This window comes from Cololabis saira, chromosome 2 (assembly GCF_033807715.1).
Source record: "Cololabis saira isolate AMF1-May2022 chromosome 2, fColSai1.1, whole genome shotgun sequence".
Classification (NCBI taxonomy): Eukaryota; Metazoa; Chordata; class Actinopteri; order Beloniformes; family Belonidae; genus Cololabis; species Cololabis saira.
Window position 1 is genome coordinate 17,541,242 of NC_084588.1, and position 22,927 is coordinate 17,564,168.

Sequence of the window (22,927 nt, forward strand, 5' to 3'; positions counted from 1 at the left end):
TGCCCTGTAAAAATTTGCCACGTGTTCGACTACTTTCACTTCAATGGAAACAGTAAATACTGAATAAGCCCCCTGATCTATGAAGAACAAAAAAAGAAAAAAAAAAAGAAAAAGGAAAAGCATCACACGCTCGTTTTGCCAGAGATGACTCAGTTTGGAAAAGGTGTGCAGTCAGGACACTTTCAAGGGTAGTATGACCACTGATTCCTGCTGTTTCGCTCCACTACACATGCCCAGCTATGCAGAGAGAAAACTGCAGCAACATCGCCAGCTTTACAAACAGAGAAGTAGCTGGATTTGTATTGTTAGCAGTCCCGGGGGAAATCATTTAGTCTTCTAGCAGTGAGCTGCCTGGTCACTGGTTTTATTTTCTTTCTGCTCATCACATAAAACACTGAGAAGCATATCTCTGAATATGTGAATGAATAGATGGTAAATGGCAGGTATAGCTCACTGTCAAAATGGCTTGTCACTAGGCACTTCATTAACCCCCCCCCAGCAAACTTTAACAGCTGGTACATTACATTTTCTGCTATTATTACCTTTGATAGAGTGAGTGAGTACTAAACAATAACCTTTGGGTGTTTCTCACATACACACAGACACACACACACACAAAAAGCAGCTGTTTTCATCAATGTGGTGTTGTGCTAGTGAAAGCATGGTGAGTGCTGCCTCCCTCTGTTTGCACACAGTAACTGCTGCCGATGCATTAATGACTCCGGCGCAGGTCATTTTTTAACAATACCTCGGCTCAAATGACCTAGCCTCGTATCCGCCAACAGAGCGGCAGTCATTACAGACCATAATACACTTTCATAGCAGCTGTCAGGAATATAGCCGACATCCTGCATCCACATCACCACAGTACAGCGCTGGCGGCATTAGAGAATTGCCTTTCGGTTAATACACTAATGTACCTGTTAGCTGGTGCCAATTGTGCACGGGTCACTGGTTACGAGCATGCGGCTTTGTATTTATAAGATAATGCACTTTTTCATCATTTTTTGGGATGACACCGCATTAAAATTGACACGAAGGCTGGTGCCCTCCAGCGTTTCAAGTTATCCAATTGTTTGCTTGTCAGTAGGTGTTTTAACTTCCACCGGGTTTTTTGCTGAGTGAACAAACACAGCAGAAGCAAAGAGGAATGTGCATCAATGTTTATTCAAACTAAAATACTGTATATAAAGGAGGAAAAAAAATGCAGCAGATTCATTTAGTGCGGTCTTTCAGGCACACAGGAAAAGGTCATTGAGAAGTGTGGAAATGTAATTTCCTCCAAGCAGTGTGTTAAATACATTAATATATTTAGAGTTGTATAGAAAAGTTTAAAAAAAAAAATCTTAATTTAAGAAAATCTTAAGACATCAGTACAGTAGATATGGAGGAGATACAGTAGTATTCTTACAGTTTATGACTTTGGCTTAACTGTATAAAAAAAGAAGTACAATCAAAGAAATTAGGCACTTTCTTATGAGTAATTAGTGGGCCGACCTGTGTCATTAACGAGGTCAAAATCCCTTCATTAACATCTGCCATCACACATCAGAGTAATAAAACCGTGATGACATGACGCTACTGCACTTACATAGCCGCACCGAGGTAACACGTTAAAGGTCTTTAAATTGGCAGTTGATCACAAATAAAATAACATAATGTGATTATAAAGAAACATTATAAAGGCAATGAAATACTAGTTCTTAAGAAAGCACCTCCGGTGTTCAAAGAAATGATCATTAACAAAATAATAAAAGGTTCAACCTAAAATACAAGCAGGATGTCTAGCTAATGTAGAAACAAAAGTTGGAGTGGAGTTGAAGAATATTTGAGCTCGATAAAGCCCACAGTAGTAAACGGAAGCTGCTGTGACCAGGATTAACACTTCCTCCAAAGTGCCAGTTTTATGTGGCTTATTTCTAAACCACTCTTCAGTGTTCCAACTGGTTTACGTTTATTAAAAATACATTGTGGGAATTGGAGTGAAAGAAACTTTCAATGTTTTCATCCAAAGGAGGCTATCCATGCTAATTTACACAGTGTTAGAATTCCCCTCAGTTCCTCTCAGAAACTTTTCCTTTCCACGGCATAATCGTGAAGATGTAGCTGAGACTGCAATCTCGGTGCCTAATTACTTCAAGAATCCTTTTATAGTTTTTCTACTTATATTTTTTTCTTTTTTCCAAAATGAGAGCCTCAGATGTGCAATTAAATCTCTTGCCAATTTCTTCTTCCCAAATGTGCAATGCACATAAAAGAACCTAAGGGCTATTTGAGTATGGCATGCAGTGATGAAGTTGCATCCTTCACCCACACACTTCTCTTCTCTTGCTTCCCTCAGTATGGCTCTGCCTTTAGATTTCGATACAGGCAGCATGTAAACACCATTCCGATGATCTGGGGAATGGATGGAGGGAAGGAAACTTATTATGTTTACTAAATCTCTGCATTTAAGAACACTGCTCAAGAGTTATGTGCTTACCTGCACACAAGCAATCCCAACACCCACAGCTCCAATAATCTTCAGATGGTCCTGGATGAATTCCTCCAGTTTAGTGATGCAGCCACCCTAAATGAAAAACAAAGAGTCCTCATGTTACATCACTTGATGTGGGAGTGTTGCTGGAGTCTCATAGCAAACAAACATTATGTATACCATTTTACAGCATTCACACCACAGTCTCTACAGTAATATATAGAGAGGTGACGCTCTGAGCAGCCATCGTGCTCTCACCTCCACCTTGTAGATGTTGGAGGGGTGGTCCCTTAGGCCGCACTTCTCTGAGGGGGTCTTGCAGCAGCTGTCAGGCACCATCCTGCCTTCGGCGTCTCCGGAGCGAATCCAGGCGCTTGTGTTCCAGTCAGATGAACTGTTGCTCCCACAACACTTGAACTAATGTAAAACTTTGAGGTTTTAGTTTCAAATGGAGAATATTGACATCGGGGAAAAATTTGAAAAGACATAATGAAACACAAACAAAACAGGATGTTTTATACAGACAGATTAAAGTTGTTAGCATAAAGGCAGGTGTATAAAAGGTCCATTTATATTCTCAGTTTGAAACGCATATGGGGACGGATGGAACCTTCTGTCCGTATCCTGCGTTGACTTTGTCAGTTTGTTGATACAGAGCCACAATGCCTAATATTACGGCTGAAATGGGGCAATACCACCGGAGATCACGGGGCAGTATTGAGCATAGTGACTCAATCATTAACCAAATATGATTAAACTAAACAGAAGAATGAAGCCGCTCTGCCTCAGGTGTTCTGTGCGGTCCCCTCCACCTGATTCAGTGCTTCACAGTGAAGCAGAATGTCAACCCGGCGGATATCCAAAAATACTCATCCTCAATTTGGGTCGAATCAAATGAAAGAATTTATGTACTGACTTTGGTTCAGTGGTCTCATACAACACCAGTGTACACACCGCGGTTTTTGTCTCCTCCAACATAGCGCAAAGAAAACATTGAACATGGATGTGCTCACTGTTCATCCATCTATCTATCTATCTATCTATCTATCTATCTATCTATCTATCTATCTATCTAAAAGGTTTTTGCTTAAATTAACAGAAAACCTTTTCTGTTAAGTGATTGACTCATGACTGCCCCCTGGTGGATGGGATGCTAAACAATTATAGAAACGCTAACGATGTACTGAAGTATGAATGGCTATGACGAAGACAAGTATAAATGGAAGTTAAAGGACGAAGAGTTTGTAGAGAAAATTTTACCATACTGCACTGCAAATCCAACTACCTTAATCGAAAGGTCTGTATAAATTATTTTAAGTATTCCACCAGTACATTATGACATAATTATTTATTGGAGGGTTTTAACCCAAATGGAAACATTCATGAATCACTTGTGGCTGCAAAGAACTGTGGGACAGAAGTATCTCTGATCCATGTCCTGTTATAACGTGCTCAGTACGACAAACTAAATATTAAAGGAAGCCCCTTCCCCTAGCATTTCAGAGACCTCTACCATTTCTTATCGTGGCTCCTGTTAACATACATTCAGGTTATCGCACAGGCTTAGAAGACTTCCTAAGTTAAAAATAAAAAATGTAACCAGACTCCATGTCAAACTTGTTGAAATAATATTCAGCCTTTTAGGAAATTGGCTCATTTTTCATGTTATGGATATAGCAGATGATCAGTACTACTTTTGGGCTGTGCAAATTCTGTAATACTATTGGACAGGGTCCAAATTATTATTTTTTTAAAATTTAACTACATTCAGCCGATAATGTCAGCGTTACATAAAGAAATTAGCCGGAACATTAAAACCATCTTTATAATATTTTATATATAACCATATATCACCCCCCTCTGACGTCTCTCCTCTGTCTCCAGCTCTGCTAGGACACTGACACAGCACCCTCTAACTGTATCCTGTAATGTCTGACATTTAAACGATTGTTGCAGGTGCTATGGACAGCGTGCCCTGCAGGGTTGGTCCTCCATTAATGTAGCTTTCTGCAGTGCAATATGCAGATACTCCTTCAAACCGAGCTCTGCGGTCCTCAGAGACTGCTTCAGTGCAGTGGCTCTTTGACACGTTTCTCAAATTGCTCCTGAGCAGCTGTTGTACAGTGATGGGGAAACGTTATTATAGCTCAGTGTATCTGGTCTAAAGCAATGTGTGAGCAGAAGGTACATGCAAAAAAGTAGCAATTGTTATGATGCCATACTTTTTTGGTAGAATATTATATAGTTGCTCATATCCAGCAACTTGAAAAAGAAGGAAAGTAGTAGGCTCATCTGCATGTTTATTATATTCAATCCTGCTGTCAACTGGTCTGAGCATAAGAAAGTAAAAACCTGAGGAGAGTGTGGACAAGTCCATCATGCTTAACTTAAGTCAGAGGGACTGGAATCGGATTTGTTTTGACTCCCCGCAATCATCAAAATCTCTAATCTGACGACATGATGGGCCACATGGACGACCATGTGAGTCAATTAAAAATTCTATCTATCTATACCAGGGGTCGGCAACCCGCGGCTCTAGCGGGTTTAGCGCCGCCCTAGTGGCTCCTGGAGCTTTTTCAAAAATGTTTGACCTTTTTTTTCTCCTTTTTTTCCCCTTTTTTTTCTCTTTTTTTTCTTTTTCTTCATTTTTTCCTTTTTTTTCCTTTTTCCTTTCCTTTTTAATCTCGATCTTTTGACTTTTTTCTCGTAATTTTGACTTTTTTTCTCGTAATTTTGACTTTTTTCTCTCGAAATTTTGACTTTTTTTCTCGAAATTTTGACTTTTTTTCCTCGAAATTTTGACTTTTTTTCTCGACATTTTGAGTTTTTTCTCAACATTTCGACTTTTCTCGAGATTGTACTTCAGCATTAGACTTTTCATTTTTTGCGGCTCCAGACATACAGTATTTGTTTTTTTGTGTTTTTGGTCCAATATGGCTCTTTCAACATTTTGGGTTGCCGACCCATGATCTATACGATGAGGCCAACTCTTAGTTGCTACTTATTACTTACCTCCTGTTGTAGTGTGTCCACAGCCCTGGTGACGTGGTCCTGGTTGCTTTGACGATACTTGGCAACCATAGTGTCCCTCAGATTCTGCTTCAGCTCCTCATTTAACTGTTCAGACATAAGACACACATGCAGTCAATAAAGACCCTCCACAATCGACACAAAAATCTCAAGCAAGCACTGAGCATGACCATTAGTAATGCATTAGTTGCAATTGTTGACACTGCTAAAGATAGCACAATTGTAGCACAGAGGATTAAAGCTCTCTCCTGACGATACACGTCATTGACGGCAATTGTAACAACAGTGAGGCAGATGACGCGAGGGCAAAGGCAGAGGAAGTCTTCTTCTTTTTTTTCCTTGTTCTCTAGACTGGTGGTGGAAAATGCTCACGAGGAGCAGGAGGTCTGGGGGGCTCAGTTACTATGGCAACAAGCCAGCTGGGGAACCACTGTAAATCAAAGCATGAAGGAGATATCAAGGGAATAAATGATGAAAAGAGGAATGGAGGACAGAGAGAAATGAAAGATGGGAGGCGGAGACAAAGAAAAGAGACAAGGAAGCGTGCTGGTGTTTCTCTTTACACTGAACCTGTTGACAGTTTCAGCAAACACTGAGGCAGGGAGTTGGGAACAATAGAAATGGCTGATGTGATGCTGAAAGGTGTTAAGTGGGCTGCATTCATCACATACAAGTAACATTAAACACATATTAAAACTTCAACGCAGGTGATAGCTGCACGGCAGTAAAATTGTATTGAATCTATCTGATCATTCTGAACCTGCTCTTCAAGTGCATTTATTTACATCTGAAGCTCAAAAACTGTTTTCTGCTCAGGCAACATGAGCATGTTTTCTGTGGAATACTGAGGGGAAGACCGAGTTACATTCTTATGGGAGTGAGGACTCCATAAAAAAAAATTAGGTTGGGAAAACAAAGCCCAGATGAAGGAAATATACTATAAAAGGCCTGGTGTTTTTTGCAAAAATATTTTTATTATAAATGTGGGTGTCATCAAAATGATTCACATCCCTGCAGTCAAATAGCTGCAGTAGTAGTAGGTTCTGAAACCGGAGTACTACTATACACACAGTCATGTAAAAAAAGAAATGAATCATAAGGACATTGAAAGATCATCATCTGAGCTTTTCCATGTCTTAAAATTAAGTAAATATAAGACAAGGAGCCAGGTGCTGCTGATAAAATGCACTTAAATATTTAATCATTAACAATGCACCTATATAAAAGCAGATGTTTCAACTGTTGGGAGTAAACACCCACTTAGAGCATTCAGATGTGTGTTAACGTAATAAGAAAAGAAAAAAACAAAACCAAGAACAATATAGAAGCAATTACTTCTGCTCGTCAATTTGAGATTTTACCTACCATGTAAAACCTCACACCTGCCAAAGGAGGCTCTTTTTTACAGGACTGTGTATATTTTTCAACTGCCTTATGTTACATGTTAAATTAGCCATTAAATCTACAGTATTTAAAACTATATAAATCACTTGTTTCGTCAACTTGAACCCTAAGAATATAGAGTAGAAATACAATATATTTTATTTTTTTATATATTTTACTTTCATCAATGGGGTTGGATTTTGCTATCTTCTAAACAAAAGCGTATCAAAATATATTAGCAATAAAAAAGTAAATATCTGTAAAATATTGAGTTATGGATAAAGCAGTTCCAGGTAACTTAAATTAATATATAAATGATCTGAAGTGCTGAATTTCAAGCAAATACAGTTTGAGTTTTATTGAATACAAAAGGAGAACTGATCAAAGAAACATGAAAAAGTTAATCAAGCAACCAAGTCAAGAGGAAAGGTTATTGAACTGCTGAGGAGGAAATGCTATGAGAGCAAATGTACAGTTTTATATCGTGTGAGAAATTCATGAAAGTCTTGTTCAATAAGCAAGAAGCTGAAATGGTTAACTGCAATTGTGATGTGCATGTGAAGTTCAAAACAGACACCAGGATTATTTCCTGCTATGGTCTTTATGAAATCTGTGAAAAACAATTGCTTCACTGCTGTAGCTAAATGCTATTTTGTTCAAAAGTCTGTTTAGTTTTGTGCTGGTGTAAGTAGCATTTGTGCATGTACAAATTGTTGAAGCATTAGCAACACAAGTCTCTACTGATACGTAAATCAGCCAATGTCCTTCCACCAGTGATACATAGGTTTTATATTTGCTTTCCCAGATGGAAGTGTGATTATTAACGATGAGGGAAGAAGAAGAGGGTGGGAGGAAAAGTCTGGACTCTCATACTTTCACATTTAATGCAGGCATGAACATTTTGAAGCAAGTAAAGAGCATAGAGCTTAAGGAATCGAGACAGAGCTGTAGACCTCTGCGACTGCTCATGAGTGGTGTATTATTCATGAATGAAGCAGTTATACTGATAGTGGGACACCTTAAGACTGAGAAATGCCAGGCTGCCGTGCTCCAAGCCACCAGCCTTCAGCAGAGTTGGATTGATGCTGATGGAGAGGAATGTCACATGGATGTTACATAATTAAAGAAGTTCACATTTTCTCTTTTTAAGTGAGGCTAGTTTAATGTTCAAGTTCAGTTGTTATATAAAAGTATAAATGTGATAATGCAAATTCTTGTAAACTTAGATCTGTGCATTTAGTGCACATTTTATATTACAAATCCTGTTTTTTTCCTTCTACTTTTCTTTAATCAGGAAGGTCCCCATGAGAAAAAGGAAATCTCTAGTCAAGATGGCAACAGTTTAATACATACTGTAAAAGTAATTTCAGTTAAAACGCCACAAGGATTACAAACACAAGAAATTGACTCAGGCCATGCCAACTAAATACCGATACGTGCCATCTCCAGTTATAGCGAGAAGGAAACCAGAAACAAGTCATGCAAGAGAGTTAGATGGAGAGGAGGAAAAGAAAAGAAAAAACTATAACGAGGTCTAAAGGGGAGTGTCTGGGCCGACGCCACTGTGGAGCACATTCCAGGAATAGGATCACAAAAAGAGAAAGTAGCTTTAACAAGCTTTTCATGTAACCTCTGAGTGTTTTTCTTCTTTCAACTGAATAAGCATTATCAACACTACATCAATGTTTACCATCTATCTTGATATTTAGGTTAGGGCACACTCATAAATACACCATCCGCTCTAAATTTACTACAATTTCCACATCACTGTTGTAAATGCATTTGAGAAAACGACGGTGTTTTCTGAACGTTTAAAAACAGTTTTAGACTCTGTACACTCAGTGATATGCGCTTGCTCCATCTGAAGAGCTTGCACAGCCTGAGTTACACACAGAACAAACACACAAGTGGTGGTGTCATCAGTATAAGGTCACACTTCTACTTGAAAGTCCTTATGCAAACCCTTGACAAATGCAGAAAACAAAATGGGTCACCAAATGTAAATTTGGAGAATAGCTTTAGTTATATTTTAAAACTCAGATTTCTGCCTCTTACCATATACATAATGTGTTCACTCTGTTGAACAATTTCAGAAACATTTAGCAGCCTGTGGATTAAGATGAGCGTCCTTGAGTTAATTCAACAATCTGTCAGAATGTGAACCACAAAAAAGAAGAAAGTAGCACAATGCAGTTTTCCATCCAGAACATTGTGACAGCCACAGCTGCAGTGAAAGTACTGGAGACAAAACTTAATTCAGACTGATAATTGCTTGAAATATCACTAACTATTAAAAACATTTGCGATCATAAAAGACAGAAGGCTCCTTCTAGCATCAGCATAAAAAGCTCAGCTTGAATGCGTTTCAGTTTTTATAAAAAGAAAATCACAACAAACGCTTTCAAATTACTCTGACAGAGCATCGGCCTTGTTGCGTGTAATACTTGGGGCATTTTTCATTTCACTTGGACTTAATGTAGCATAAGTAATATGGCCAGTCAGGCTTTTGTATTTTTAACAGGCTGTCTTACATTACCTCTGAGCAATGTTATCTGTGATGCTGGTTTTAGCTTTGTTAAAATTATAGTACAACACATGCCACATGGGAGCTGAAACAGTGGTTCAGGTTATCCTACAATAGTTTTGACTACATGCCCCGACTAGGAAACCAAAAATACTCATCCAGGATGTTTTTATGATTATGTAGTAGAACACAAAACAGCTGTTATACACCTTAACATGAGGTTTTAATACAAGGTGATGACTTTCAGCTTCAGGACAGACTTGCATCCATCCATGACAGTAAAGCTGTTGTTCCTCTTCCAGAACAAGCAGACTGCTAACCGTCACCAACATCTGGACTGCAATGGAAATGTGTTTTATTGGCAGTCAGTCGCACGTGAAGTGACTCTGCAGAAGTCACAAGTGTTTTGCCTCCAGCTTCGTTTCAGTTTGACAAGATCACAACACCCAGTAGGACTTGATACAATTCAAACAAGGATGTTGCATTTAAAGCTGTTAAGAGGTTTAGTTCATTTTATAAAACGCACATATTACTCTATAATAGCGCCCCTTGATGGACTGATCAATTTTAGTGCAAAAAAGCTCACTCTCAGTCCTATTGTACTGGCTGACTTGCAGTCCAATCAAAAGTCACAAACTGGTCCTAGTTATCTCAAAAAGTATTAATTATTGAAGGTTGATGTCCACTTAAATACCTTTGTGTTGTCATGGTTTACGGGCTTGTCCCAGGGGATAGTGGGAACTAGTGACTGTGACTCCAGATCTGTGGGCTCAAGCCTTTTGTAGAGCACTGTAGTTTGTGTAATTTGTTTGTGTATCTACATGGAAAACTGAACGGACAAATTCCAGGATGTGCATTTATTTAAATAAAAAACAAGAATTACCTGCTGATAGTAGATGTAAGCCAGAACACCAGCCAGGATCTCCAACACGAAGATGCACAGCAGCAATACAAAGTACTGAGGACGTAGGAAAGAACAGAGGAGAAGTATATACAGTTAGTGCATGTTAATGTGATGAAGATGTAAGCTGCTTAAAATGTGGATCTGGTTGAATTTGACACTACTTGGATGATGCTTCTCTTAATCTAGACCGCTGATCTTTTTGTTTTGTTTTATGCAAAAACAAATTGCTCACTTGGCTTGCAACACTGCAAGAATTATAGTTTGGTCCAAACAGAAATACAGTGGCTAAAAGTATGGCAGCAATCTATTTAGCTGTTAATTAGAAGTATAAACATTGGAAAATCTTTGGCAGGGCAGATCTGAACAACCGTTCAATGAAGGAACAACTGAGAACAAACAACATTCAGGGCTATATTTCTGTAAAGAGCTACATGTAGGTGCCCTGATGGCAGGCTCGCATCCTACAGCTATATTCCCTCTAATACAAATTAATTTTGGTCAGACATGCTCCAGACAATCATCACATGTACCATGTGCTCCATTCTCATATTGTAATCTCAATGTTTTGTAATCTAAAATCTTCTCAAAGGCCTGCAACAAGGCAAATGGACTTCTCTTCCATTTATTTTTGAACGCGTTTCATCTCCTATCCTGAACATTTCATCAGTTCAAAGCCTTTGAAAGTTACCATGGCCTGGGTCATGAGAGTGACACAAGCCAATCTATAAAAGAAAGTTCATTTCTTGTTTACATCTTGCTTGAAAACTGAGTATGTAGTGTGACAAAAGAAAAACAACTTTAAGGTTTCACATGAGCAAATGAAGACTGAAAGAATGTTAATGAAATGTTTTAAATGCCAAATCATACCTCTGAGTTGGGTTTTTCTGGTATTCTTTGAAGTCTTTAAAAGGCATTTGTCTACCAATCTTCAGTCATTGCACAGAAGTGCATGTCACACTGTCCTTTCAGAAAGTTTTAAGAGTTCAGTATCATCTGCATCTAATTTATGGATAGGCCGTTGGGAAAAAGAGGGGAGGGTCTGCTTTTTATGCCCAGAGAAAAGCAGACATCCCCTCCTCTGAATTAAACACAAGAACTGATATTATCAGACCCAGACCTTGGCCTAAATCCACACTGGCTTCTGTTATCAGAAAAAGAAATTCTGCTTGGTGAAGAGGACTTGGTCTTTGATTTGATGGCTTGGGCTGATTTATATCTCTGAGCAACCCGGAGCCTGAATGCTGAGCAACCTCCAAGTTGAAATTTTGATGTCATGCCCAAAGGTTCAAAAAGAAGCAATAAAAGCTTTTCAATACACACACATATTGGAAGATGAGCTGGAGAAACTGACTGACACGTGACGGTCGACTAATGCAACTACTGAGAGCTGTATATTTAGTATGAAGCTATTCTTAATTTCCTCCTATAACTTTTCACCAGGATATAATCATGATACTTGGAAAATGTCAGACAGGCAGTTAAGTTTGTAGATTTTCATAGACACATTTTAACACCAACATTTTTCCCCCATTTATATATTTATTTTCACAGATTTTATAAATATACTGTTTTGTACTTTTGATACAATTTTAAGTGAAACACCTTCAGTTGTCAAATATTTTTGACTCTGAAATGAACTCCTAAAAATCTTCCAAATAGTAATCACTGTGCAAACAAAGTAGATGTTTCACAAGTGCAGAGAAAATTTGCAGTTGTTGAAAAATAAAGGCAACAGATTTAGGATTATTTGAGACTGTGTGATACTGTGTGGCTCTACCAACTCTCTCTCCTCCACAGGTTTTCCAAGATGATCCCACATGAGGAGTGATGTACAGGGTGTGACGGAGAGCCCATAGTCGCCCGTGGAGACTGAGGCGGCCGGATCACTAACTGTACACGGCGTAATTTCCCACCAAAATGACTGTCAGCAGGTCTATGAGTACTTTATGAAATCTTTTTCAAAGAACCGCATTGGTGCACGACTCCACAGTCGTGTGTGTGTTGGCTGCCTGGTGGAACTTCCCATTTTCTTGACATGGTTTATGTCACTTGACACAGCACCGATTCATGACAAAAGTGATCTCAAAGGAAAAGTAAATGAGCTCAACTGAAGATGGGTAAATTACAGTCCAGGTGAAAACTCAAATCTCATGTCCAACTCACATTAATCTGTTCAAGAGAAAAACAAGTCAAGTCATATTAAAAGGTGAAATTCAAACGTTTTTTGAAATGATAGCTACCAGTTAAAATAATCACCAACATTTCTCAATGGCTGCTTTTGCTGTTATAAAGTGTCTCATGATGATAGATTGATGCATATTCATTTCCTACATCAGATTCGTCCTGTACTGCCTGGGGGGTGGGGGTGGGCAACTTGGGTATACCAGCTTTGACATGCTGAGAGGAAGCCCTGTTCAGTACACAAATTTGATATCATTTACATTTTCATCGTTTGGCCATTAATTAGTTACAAATTAATTTTACTTGAAAATCTGCACTGAGGCCTTTCGACAGATGGTTAGGACAAAAGCTCAGCATTAACACTGAGCTTTAATTAGGAGCTTTTGCATTTTTCATGTGTTCTTAAAGACTGTAAATATGTCAAGACAGGTAGGATAGTGTGCTAATGATTAATCAATGCCAACACAATGATCTCTCAGATTTACCACAGAAAACAAATGGGGGGGATGTCAGCTGCAGTTTTATGTAATCTGAAATTAATGAATAAAAGATTTTAGCTGAAGACGCCCTAACGACCTAAAAATGCTAATGATTGTGAGATTTAGAGGCAAGATGTCGTTCCAGGACTTTGCATTTTTTTATGTGCTTGCACACAGACACACACACACACGCAGAACACCATTATGTACTCCATCTCTGGCCATCTCTAGCCGTCTCCCTCCCACCTGACAAGTTCATTCCTTCTCTGTGATTCATGTCTCTGATCTCCACTCTTCACTATGAATCAACAAACAGACACACAAACAGAATGTGTTTAGATATTTCAAATTACACATGTACACTGTGATGCAGAACACAAAACAGAATATTTTTGTCCATTCTGAACTCTAAACCCACAACTTTTCATCTAGCTCTTATTGAAGGCCAAAAAAGACTGTCCTAAGGAGCTTTGTGGCTCTACATGCTTAAGGATTCATGAGCAATGACTAGAACTAAGTCATGAAAGACTCATCAGGTTTCAGAACAGGTGGGCTGCCAGCTAAGGAGCTCTGAACGAAATTAACTGCAAAGCAGCAGTCTCTTTAACCTTTGCTTCTGCTATCAGCTCTGCCAGCCTGCTGTGTCAGATGAATAAAGCTGCTATAAGGAAAGAGAAACAACAAAGTCGTGTAGACAAGTAGAAAAAGGAAAGAAAAGAGCAACCAAGATTTGACTAATATGGTGAAGAAATATGTGCAGATGTTAGCAGAGGAAGGAAAAGTTTAGTATCATATCAAACTAATCAATACCTTAACTGAAAATAAAAGGATAAAAAAAAACAGTATACTAACCCATGTTTTTATTTTCTTAATTATTTGATCACCTACTGTTAAATTGCATAGTCCCAAATTTAAGCTAAAACAGCCAACCAAATGAAAAACATTGCACCAGCTTTCTATTTCTTAACATTGTAAAGTGAAAAGGTTGGGTAAAATAGGAAGCCAAGAGGTCACCTTTAGTTCAGGGAAGCAGTGATGGGTGTTTTGACAATACCAAATTAGTGAGGGGAAAAAAAATACTGCATTATCAAATGAAAAGAAAAATCTGAATCTTAATATTGTTTTATAGAGATCTGGGGTAAAACAGTGAGAAAAGACAAACATAAGGCAACATATAAAATGTGTATGCAGAGATGGAGCTAAAGAGACAGGCCTCCGGACTGAGCTTTTGATGTGTAGTCAAACTAGATGATGTCAGTTTCTCCACAGGTGGATCCAGACTCTGTAAGGATTACTTTCCATTTGGCTCTGTTCTCTGTAAGGGAAAAGTTTCTCCCTCCTCCTCCTGAGTCAGTCACTCGGTTGCTTTTCTCCTACGAACAGTAGACGTGCCTGTTTGCAGACACACACCACTTCCCTCTTTCCACTGGATAGAATTTCTCTTTATAGGTCTGACCTCTCTCACACTTTTTAGAGTAAAAACTTCACTAATATCCTTCCTAAAGGTCTTACATGGCCTTCCCTTTAATTTAAAAACAACAACAGCTGCAGCTGGGTCATTTAAGCATTACAACAGCAAAGAAGAGAAGGTTACGCTTGGTGATAGTCACTGTTGGTTTTTGTGTATTCTGAACAGATAGCAGGTACCCATCACATGCAATTAAAAGAATAAATAAAAAAATAATAAAGGGGAAAAAACAATCATATCTCTTTCCCCACCCTCCTACCTCCACATTCACCCTCGAAACACTCTCTAGATAGCATCTGTCCTTGCCGACAAGTGCATTCTTTCATTGTGATTCACTGCTCTAATCTCAGCTATTCAAGATGCGAAGCGTGTGAAAAATTCTCAACAAAGAATAAAGAAGATGTTGCACACATTAGGTGATGAATTGTAGAAAATAAGATGAAGGTGGTGAGGATTTCTGTATCTATTGCACCCATTTATTACACTGGAAGAAGGTCTCAAGTCTGCAGTTAAGTATTTAATAAGAAATAAATATCTTGTTTCATTCAATGTGTAACATGGGATTCAGTTGTCACATTCAAGTTATGACATCTGTGCCTCACTTTTAATTCCTTCAGCAAACCTTTCTTCATGTTCCTTTCTCCTCGGGTTTTAGCATCCCCTAAGATCTTGAGCTTAGATTGAATTCAGAAAACACTTTTGTTTTCTGAAGCTAGCAGGGCATTGATGCAGGAAGAGGTGACGTAACACAGTCTCAACCTTTGTGAAAAATGTGGCGGGCATCGTAATGAAGTGCATTTATAATATGTTCAGTTGACAAATTTTTTTAAATATCTGTGACAACCTTTGATGTAGTTATTTAATAGATACTTATGTATATATAATTTGAGGCCACAAATCTGCTGAAAAGGTTTAAAAGGCGTTGAAAGAGCTCAAAGTTTCAGGAAAACAAATGTAGAAAAATTTAATCGTTGTGAAATTCACAATTATCATTATTTTTAACTCTTCAGTCTGCTGAAGAAATCTGTGACCAGGAGGGTCAATTTTGGAGGGGAAAAAAAACAACCTCTTTTTCAGTCTGAACTAGTGATTCTTTGAAACTTTCAAAGTATTTTGTTTTATTATTTATGAAACTGAGTATTTTAACATGCAGCACAGCAGTTTGGTGGTTAGTGCTGATGCTTTAGCTTCAATATTCCTGGTTCGAGTCCTGGCTATGGCATGTTCTCCCTATGCTTCTGTGGGTTTTCTCCAAAGACTCCACTGTTCCCCCACACTCCAAAAACATGCATATACAGCCATTGAGCTAACAGGTGAACTGCTCACTGGAGGGCATGTGAACACATGTGGTTGTTCATCTACATGTGTTCCTGCGATGGACACGTGGCATGTCCAGTGTGTAGCCCTGTCTTTCACCCAAAGAAAGCTGGGATAGGCTCCAGCAGATTCCCACTACTCTAAATAGGATGAAGTGTGTGTAGATAATGAGCGTAATGGATATTTATGTTTCAGTTGCTTGATATTAAAGTTTTTCACATCAAAGTGCATTTTGTTTTCATCTTGCTCCCCTATGTATACAACCAAAGCTGTTTTCAACTATCAATTCAAGGACCAAATACTACTAAACTTCAAATGGCCACTTAAATTGTAAATGAAAAACAGTGGTTATGGAAAAAGTGCATAAATCATATTCATCTTGTTTTGGCTGTACAGAATGAGCCACTTCTGTTTCCCACTTTGTGATAATTTCACAGGGTGTCAAAGTGTGGGCAATTTCTTTTATCTTTCTACCTGGACGTGATCTCTTACCACTCGCAGTAGCCTTCTCTGCTCCTTGAAAGTGGCACAGCAGCCCAGCACGCCTGTTACCATGACGATGACTCCAGCGAGGACCAGTATGTAGGCGGAGGCAGCGTAGGTCTTAGAGGAGAGAAGGCTGATGTAGTCGCTCTTCTCCGCCAAGGTCCAAACTCCCACTGCCATCACAACGCCCCCTGCCAACTGGGAGAAACAGATGATAAGAGTCTGGTTTCTGCTGGTGGCTGCACTGGAGAACACGAGAGCAAAAAAGTACAACACAACGGAGCCAAACCTGAAAGAGGCAAAGACGGTTTAAATTATTAATTGTCAATTCGACTTCAAAGTGATAAAAGGAGGAGCCTGAAATTAATCTCCGTCAGTGGCTGAGGGAGAACTGATAAATAAAACTTAGTGCTGCCCCAAAAAGGTCCATTCTTGCTGCAATATAGCTGAAGGACAAACTGGAGCTGCTCTGGTTTGTTTTCCAGGGCTGTTATATCAACTGATAATGCTTAAATATATCTACATTTGGAGAAGTAAAAATGCTTAACTTATACATAATCTATAACTATTTGATACTTCATTCATAGTTGTATTAATTTCTAACATCATACAGCTTCTCTTCATCTTATGTGAGAGTAAGCTTACTATCTTTAGGTTTTATAAGGTGCTTTAGACAAAGGCCTGAAACATGAGCTCAATGTCAGGATTTTTCTCCACTATTGACAAAAAAAAGAAAGAAAAAAAAATGTATAGACTAAACAATATGCAGACAAAATAAATATTTGTACCAACCCCATAACTGTTCACACATTCTAAAAGCATATATAGACATTAAAGTCTGAGAAATAACAAATCTTTGTGCAAATGCTCATGCTCACAGAATAGACTAATCACCCATGATTCGATTCAGCCATAACTGTCATTTTTATAGAGAATAAAGACAATTAGGTCAATACAGGATGAGTCAGCAGTGAACTGCAACAGGAATCTGTCATCACGAAAAGCAGTCAATCCAATCACCTACCAGGTTTAGATCTAATTTAAAAAGAAAAGATGATGGTTACAGGAGCTAAACATTGAGTCAGCCTGCTTCACAGAGACACTAACGGTGGCAGAAAAACAGAAAAAAACTGTTAGGCAAAAGTCTTGCTATATTACAAAAAATGACTCAACAGCCGCAGCACTTGTTAGTTCACAGATACAGATTAGAAAACAAATCTGCTAATAAAGCAGTCCACACACTAATTTTAACACCACACACCGATTTAACTACAGTTTAAATTAACATTAACTGCAGGCTATTGTTCTACACAGAAATAATCAATGATTCTAAAAGCTATCGGTTAAAGCTACTAAAATAAAGAGAAAGATACAGCTCAATTAAAAGAGCATTACAAAAGGTTTAAATTGATATCTTAGAGCAAGATACAAATGATAGTAGTCTCTACTTTACAGAACGCATAAAAAACAGAAAAGTCTTGACCCTAAAAACAGATTAAAACAGGTAATGACAGCATAAACTAAACATGAAGGATGCAGTAACTACTTTGGAAACAACCCAAGGAGCTACAATAAATTGTGAATCCTCTCTCAGACTATTTGAAAGAAAGAGAAATAAATTTTAATCTCTGGCGACACCTAGTGGCAGCAAAAGGTAACGAGTGGAACATCATAATTAACTTTGGTCATTCAAGAAGAAGAAAGAAGAGACTCTCACCATACAGTATAACTTATATGAATTAAATAAATATCACAAGTTCCTGGTTTCTGATTAGTGTATTTATCCATCATTAAACACAGAGAAAATTGGGAGTCTTGAAAATACTACCACTTGAAAAAAAGTAAATAAATAAGATATGAGTGAGAATTATGAAATTATTGTTGACAGCACACTCTTATGGTCAAAGAACGATGATAATTATGAATTGTTTCAAATTCTGTTCACAAGGATTACTATTGCAAAGCTTAATTTATGGCAAAAAAGGTAGTCAATGCTAGCATGCAGTTGAAACAGAAATGGACAGCCCTCCTGCCTTCCCATGAAGTATTCCCCAGGGAGCTTAAATGTTTTAACAATATTACAATCACAGAAATTGTAGAAATATAAAAGAAAAAGTCAAAGAGTGTAAAGTAAACAAGGTCAATGGAGAGTGGACCTGTTTAACACCCATTATATGGCCAGACATCCAGGAGACTTGAGAGGGTTCAAAACTGACATTTGACTGCTTTGACTTATCAACACAAACATTTGTTCTGTCTTATTTTGTAGGTACAGGGAGGTAGAAGGTTTAGCTCCCTGTTGCCAATGTAAAGGGAAATTCAAAACATTTTTCATCCAGGGATATTTCCCTGACTTCCATGGTTACAAAGGTTTGTCTTCACAAACAAAAAAAGATGTGTGGTTATCCAAGACTCAAAATTACCCAGTTCACTGCTAATGCAACAACATAGCTTTTTACTAAACTGGAAAGAACAGCAAGGAACATGTCGACACATTTAATCTGTTATCAAATATTCCCTGGGTTTGCCCGGCAATTTGAGAAAGATCCGATTCAGACAGAAGATGATCGCATATGTGCGAACCTGCAAGTGAGAGTTCACACTGAGGAGTGAGAATCAGGCAACTTCTTTTGCTGACAGTAAGGATGCTGTGGTTGACTCTTATGTTACGCTCACATCTAGGTTCTGGCACTTGCACCGCCCCACAGCTGACAGTGAAACATCTGGATGAATTATGATTTGAATGGATCCTCTGTCCTTCATAAAATATAACCCTTGCAGACATTGAAGCAGAAGATATTCACTCAATGCCTCAATTTAATAAAAATGCAACATTATTTTGGTGATTAACAGTTTTCAATCATTCAATGCATTTATATTTTCGCAATGTAAAAAGCATATTGTCCTCATCAATTAAATTAACTATAGAGTATATCCATTTTAATGTCCATTTGTGATAAATTATAGTTTTTTTAAGAAAGGAAAAAAAATTGTTTAGTTGGCTCAAATTTGACATGTAACTTTCCTGTATCTACATGAAATTTGATTAGATTTTTTTTTATGCATTTGTTAAATAAATTTGTTTTGTGAATAAAAGAGGGTGTCCTGGGACACAGCAGAGGACCCGTTAATGCCATCATCTCAGATAAGAAGCTTTGATTAGCACATGCATCAGAGAAACATCTTTTCAAAATATTCAAGCTGGGGGTGGTCATTTCAATAAAAGTTATTATTCAACATTTTTTGAAGAACACACAAAGCAGGACTTGTAGTGGAGTCTTTGGTGCCAATATTCCACCTCTTTTTGTATGTGAACAACACAGAGGCTGAATTTTTGTTGCACCCGTTTCACCTTGGGAGACAGTAGCAGTGGTAAAAAAAGGGGAGACAAGCTCTGTGTACCAGGAGGAGCATGTATGGTGAAACATGTCGGGTCACTGACAATCCTGCTGTCATTTATATGATTCTGCAATAACGTCATATGTGCCTGTGTTCAATCGCACACTCATGTGGCCCTGTGTTGCCTCTGTTTGGTCTTTGTCAATTATCAAAGTGGAACAACTTTCAAGCGAAAAAACTGACACGTAATAATTACATTTCTCACAGTGTTTACCAAGCTGCTACCAAGTTAGAACGCAGTTATACTCGGAGCCAAAAATGTAATATAATACTGTTTAACATATGAGTGAAATTGTGCTGATCTTATGCAATAATATTTTGAACTAGTAGACTTCTAAACACAGAATGAAGTGTATGCCTAGCCTGTGTGGGAGATGTGTGGAACCTTGCCACCTCTCCAATTATAGCTACGTGCTACATTTATGATATGCAAGCTTCACATGGCAGACTTCGCACTGGATCAGATTTGTGTTCATTATTTTTCAAGGAATTCCATGCAGATTTTTGACTAACTGTTGTCTTTGGCATTGAATGGCTCTCACTTACAATGAAAAACCTAATTTCACAGCATCACGTGCGTTTTATCAGAGCCTGGGAAAAATAAAGCCCTCTTATATTGGGGCGGCAGTAGCTCAGGTGGTAGAGCTGGTCGTCCAATGATCAGAAGGTCGGCGGTTCGAATACCGTTTGCTGTCGTAGTGTCCTTGGGCAAGACACCTTACCCACCTTGCCCCATGTGAATGTGTATGAATGTTGGTGGTGGTCGGAGGGGCCGTTTGGCGCGATATGGCAGCCACGCTTCTGTCAGTCTGCCCCAGGGCAGCTGTGGCTACAAAAACGTAGCTACCACCACCAGAGAGAATGTGTATGAATGAATAATGGTCTAAGTGTAGCACTTTGAGATTCATGAATGTAAAGTGCGTTACAAGTTAAATTCATTATTATTATATGGTTGTTTCATATCAGTTAACAAACTGTTTGGATTATTACTACTACCCTATGGTGTTAGAAAGATAATAATTTCACTCAAGAAAAATTCATATATTCGCCATTTGCGCTACATTTTTGTAGATTTATCATACTAGACACTCACCACATTAATTTGAGTACAGGGAACTCATTGTCATGTTCAAAAAACCAGTCTGAGATGATTCACGCTTTATGACATGGCGCATTATCCTGCTGGAAGTAGCCATCAGAAGATGGTTCACTGTGGTCATAAAGGGATGGAGATGGTCAGCAACAATACTCGGGTAGGCTGTGGCGTTGACACGATGCTCAATTGGTACTAATGGGCCCAAAGTGTGCCAGGAAAATATCCCCCACTACAGTATTACACCACCAGCAGCAGTGTGATCGTGACACTAGGCAGGATGGATCCATGCTTTCATGTTGTTGAAGCCAAATTCGTATCCCATCATACGAATGTGGCAGCAGAAATCCAGACTCCGCAGACCAGGCAACGTTTTTCCAATTTTCTGTTGTCCAATTTTGGTGAGTCTGTGCGAATTGTAGCCTCAGTTTCCTGTTCTTAGCTGACAGAAGTGGCACACGGTGTGGTCTTTTACTGCTGTAGCTCATCTGCCTCAAGGTGCGATGTGTTGTGTGTTCAGAGATGCTCTTCTGCAGACCTCGGTGGTAACAAGTGGTTAATTTAGTTACTGTTACTTTTGTAAACCGTAGAGATGGTTGCTCGTGAAAATCCCAGTAGATCAGCAGTTTCTTAAATACTCAGACCAGCCCGTCTGGCACCAACAACCATGTTCAAAGTCACTTAAATTACCTTTCTTCCCCGATCTGATGCTCAGTTTGAACTGCAGCAGAACATCTTGACCACGTCTACATGTATTGAGTTGCATTGAGCCATGTGATTGGCTGATTTGAAATTTGCGTTAACGAACAGTTGGACAGGTGTTCCTAATAAAGTGGCAAATACATCTAAATGTAAATCTTAAAACAGGACTGATAAGCTGAAATGGCCTTAAATATGTATCTTGCTTACTCAAAAGTATCAGCAATCTGACCCTGTAAACTATAGATGCTTACATGCTGGTGTTCTCTAACATTTCCATAAAAGTGGGTCACCAACTTTACTCGCTTGGCCTTACATACTGGCCCAAGGAAAAGAGGAAAATCCCACAAAAGTGTCTCCTTATATACACAAAACTGGCATTCCAGAACCAAAGTGTGACTCCACGTCACGCAAGGGGTCAATCACGTTCATGGCGCTCATATTAATAAAACCAGTGGAGAAGAAGATGCTGTCAGCGTTCGTCATATTGTTACGTTCCTTTTAACAGGAGTGTGTATAAGTGAGCTGGTGTAATTGCGCAGGAGAAACACGTGGACAAGAGAGTGACTGCGTATGTGTGTGTGTGTGTGTAGAGCTGATGTGGAACAGCTGACCAGGAAGGTTTGAACACTGTAACCAGATAGATTCAGCTGCATTTACAGCATCAGTACAGTAAATAAAAGCTCTGCGGCTCCTTCAGCTGGAAGTGTCCGGGTCTTCCTCACCAGTTGCTGTTTCATTTGTCAGAGGGTTTCTGACTACTAGTCTAGCGCTGCTCGTCCCTGGCTCTGTGCTCATGACTATAGTCGGCACACGTACACTACAACACTTTGATGTTAAATGCACACAAGATGTTAAATCCTCACACTTGTCACTCAGTTAAGGAATGGGGTGACGGCGCTTACATACACCGGCGGTCTCTCGTTTTTCATGCCTTTTGGTTTACCTCGGGAGGCGAAAAAAAAGGGTGATGAGATTTTACACCTTTCTGGAAAACAGCTCTTACATACAGGCCCCGTATGAGGGAAATGTTCTGCAAAGAAATGCCAGTATATCATGATAACATTTTGAAGAAGAAAACAAAACTAAGAATCTTGGTACCTCTTCATTTTCCTTTCCCTAATGAAGAAATCTCAGCCTTAAACTAACCTGTGGGCTAGTCTAACTTCTTCTTCCATTTGACTTTTCTTTAACCTTATTGCAAGCCCAAATCACAACACATTTGGGAATTCAATGTATCGCCATGAAAATTAAAGTAACACCCAAACTGAGAGAGAGAGAGAGAGAGAGGGAGAGGGAGCAAGTAACATGTTCAAATCTTGACGTGGTCTTTAGAGCAACACACATTTAAACAATTCAATCTTCTGTGCCAGCTGATGCTGCATATACTTACCCAAAACAGAAAGTTAAAAGTGAACAGGAGGTATTTCAAGCATATGGTCCCACAGGCTTCCTTTTTCTCTTCGTAAACCCCCATGCTGAGGAAGA

At 38.8% G+C, this 22,927-nt stretch overlaps 1 protein-coding gene across 1 annotated transcript; it reads right to left on the reverse strand.

Moving 5' to 3' along the window:
* Positions 1–1,148: 1,148 nt before the first annotated feature.
* On the reverse strand, positions 1,149–22,921 carry LOC133459226 (CD151 antigen-like). Its single transcript, XM_061739099.1, has 7 exons — positions 22,833–22,921; positions 16,255–16,446; positions 10,297–10,371; positions 5,489–5,593; positions 2,735–2,893; positions 2,483–2,569; positions 1,149–2,397 (listed from the first exon to the last, which is right to left on the reverse strand). The coding sequence occupies exons 1-7, from the start codon at positions 22,914–22,916 to the stop codon at positions 2,338–2,340; spliced, it is 762 nt and encodes a 253-aa protein (XP_061595083.1). The 5' UTR covers positions 22,917–22,921; the 3' UTR covers positions 1,149–2,337.
* Between the last annotated feature and the right edge of the window lie 6 nt (positions 22,922–22,927).

Coding starts and splice junctions, on each gene's coding strand:
- LOC133459226 (XM_061739099.1), bottom strand. CDS start 22,916: ATGGGGGTTTACGAAGAGAAAAAGGAAGCCTGTGGGACCATATGCTTG. Junction 16,447..22,832: donor CTTTTAACTTTCTGTTTTGG/GTAAGTATATGC, acceptor TGTTTCTCCCAG/TTGGCAGGGGGCGTTGTGAT. Junction 5,594..10,296: donor CTTACATCTACTATCAGCAG/GTAATTCTTGTT, acceptor ATGTCTGAACAG/TTAAATGAGGAGCTGAAGCA.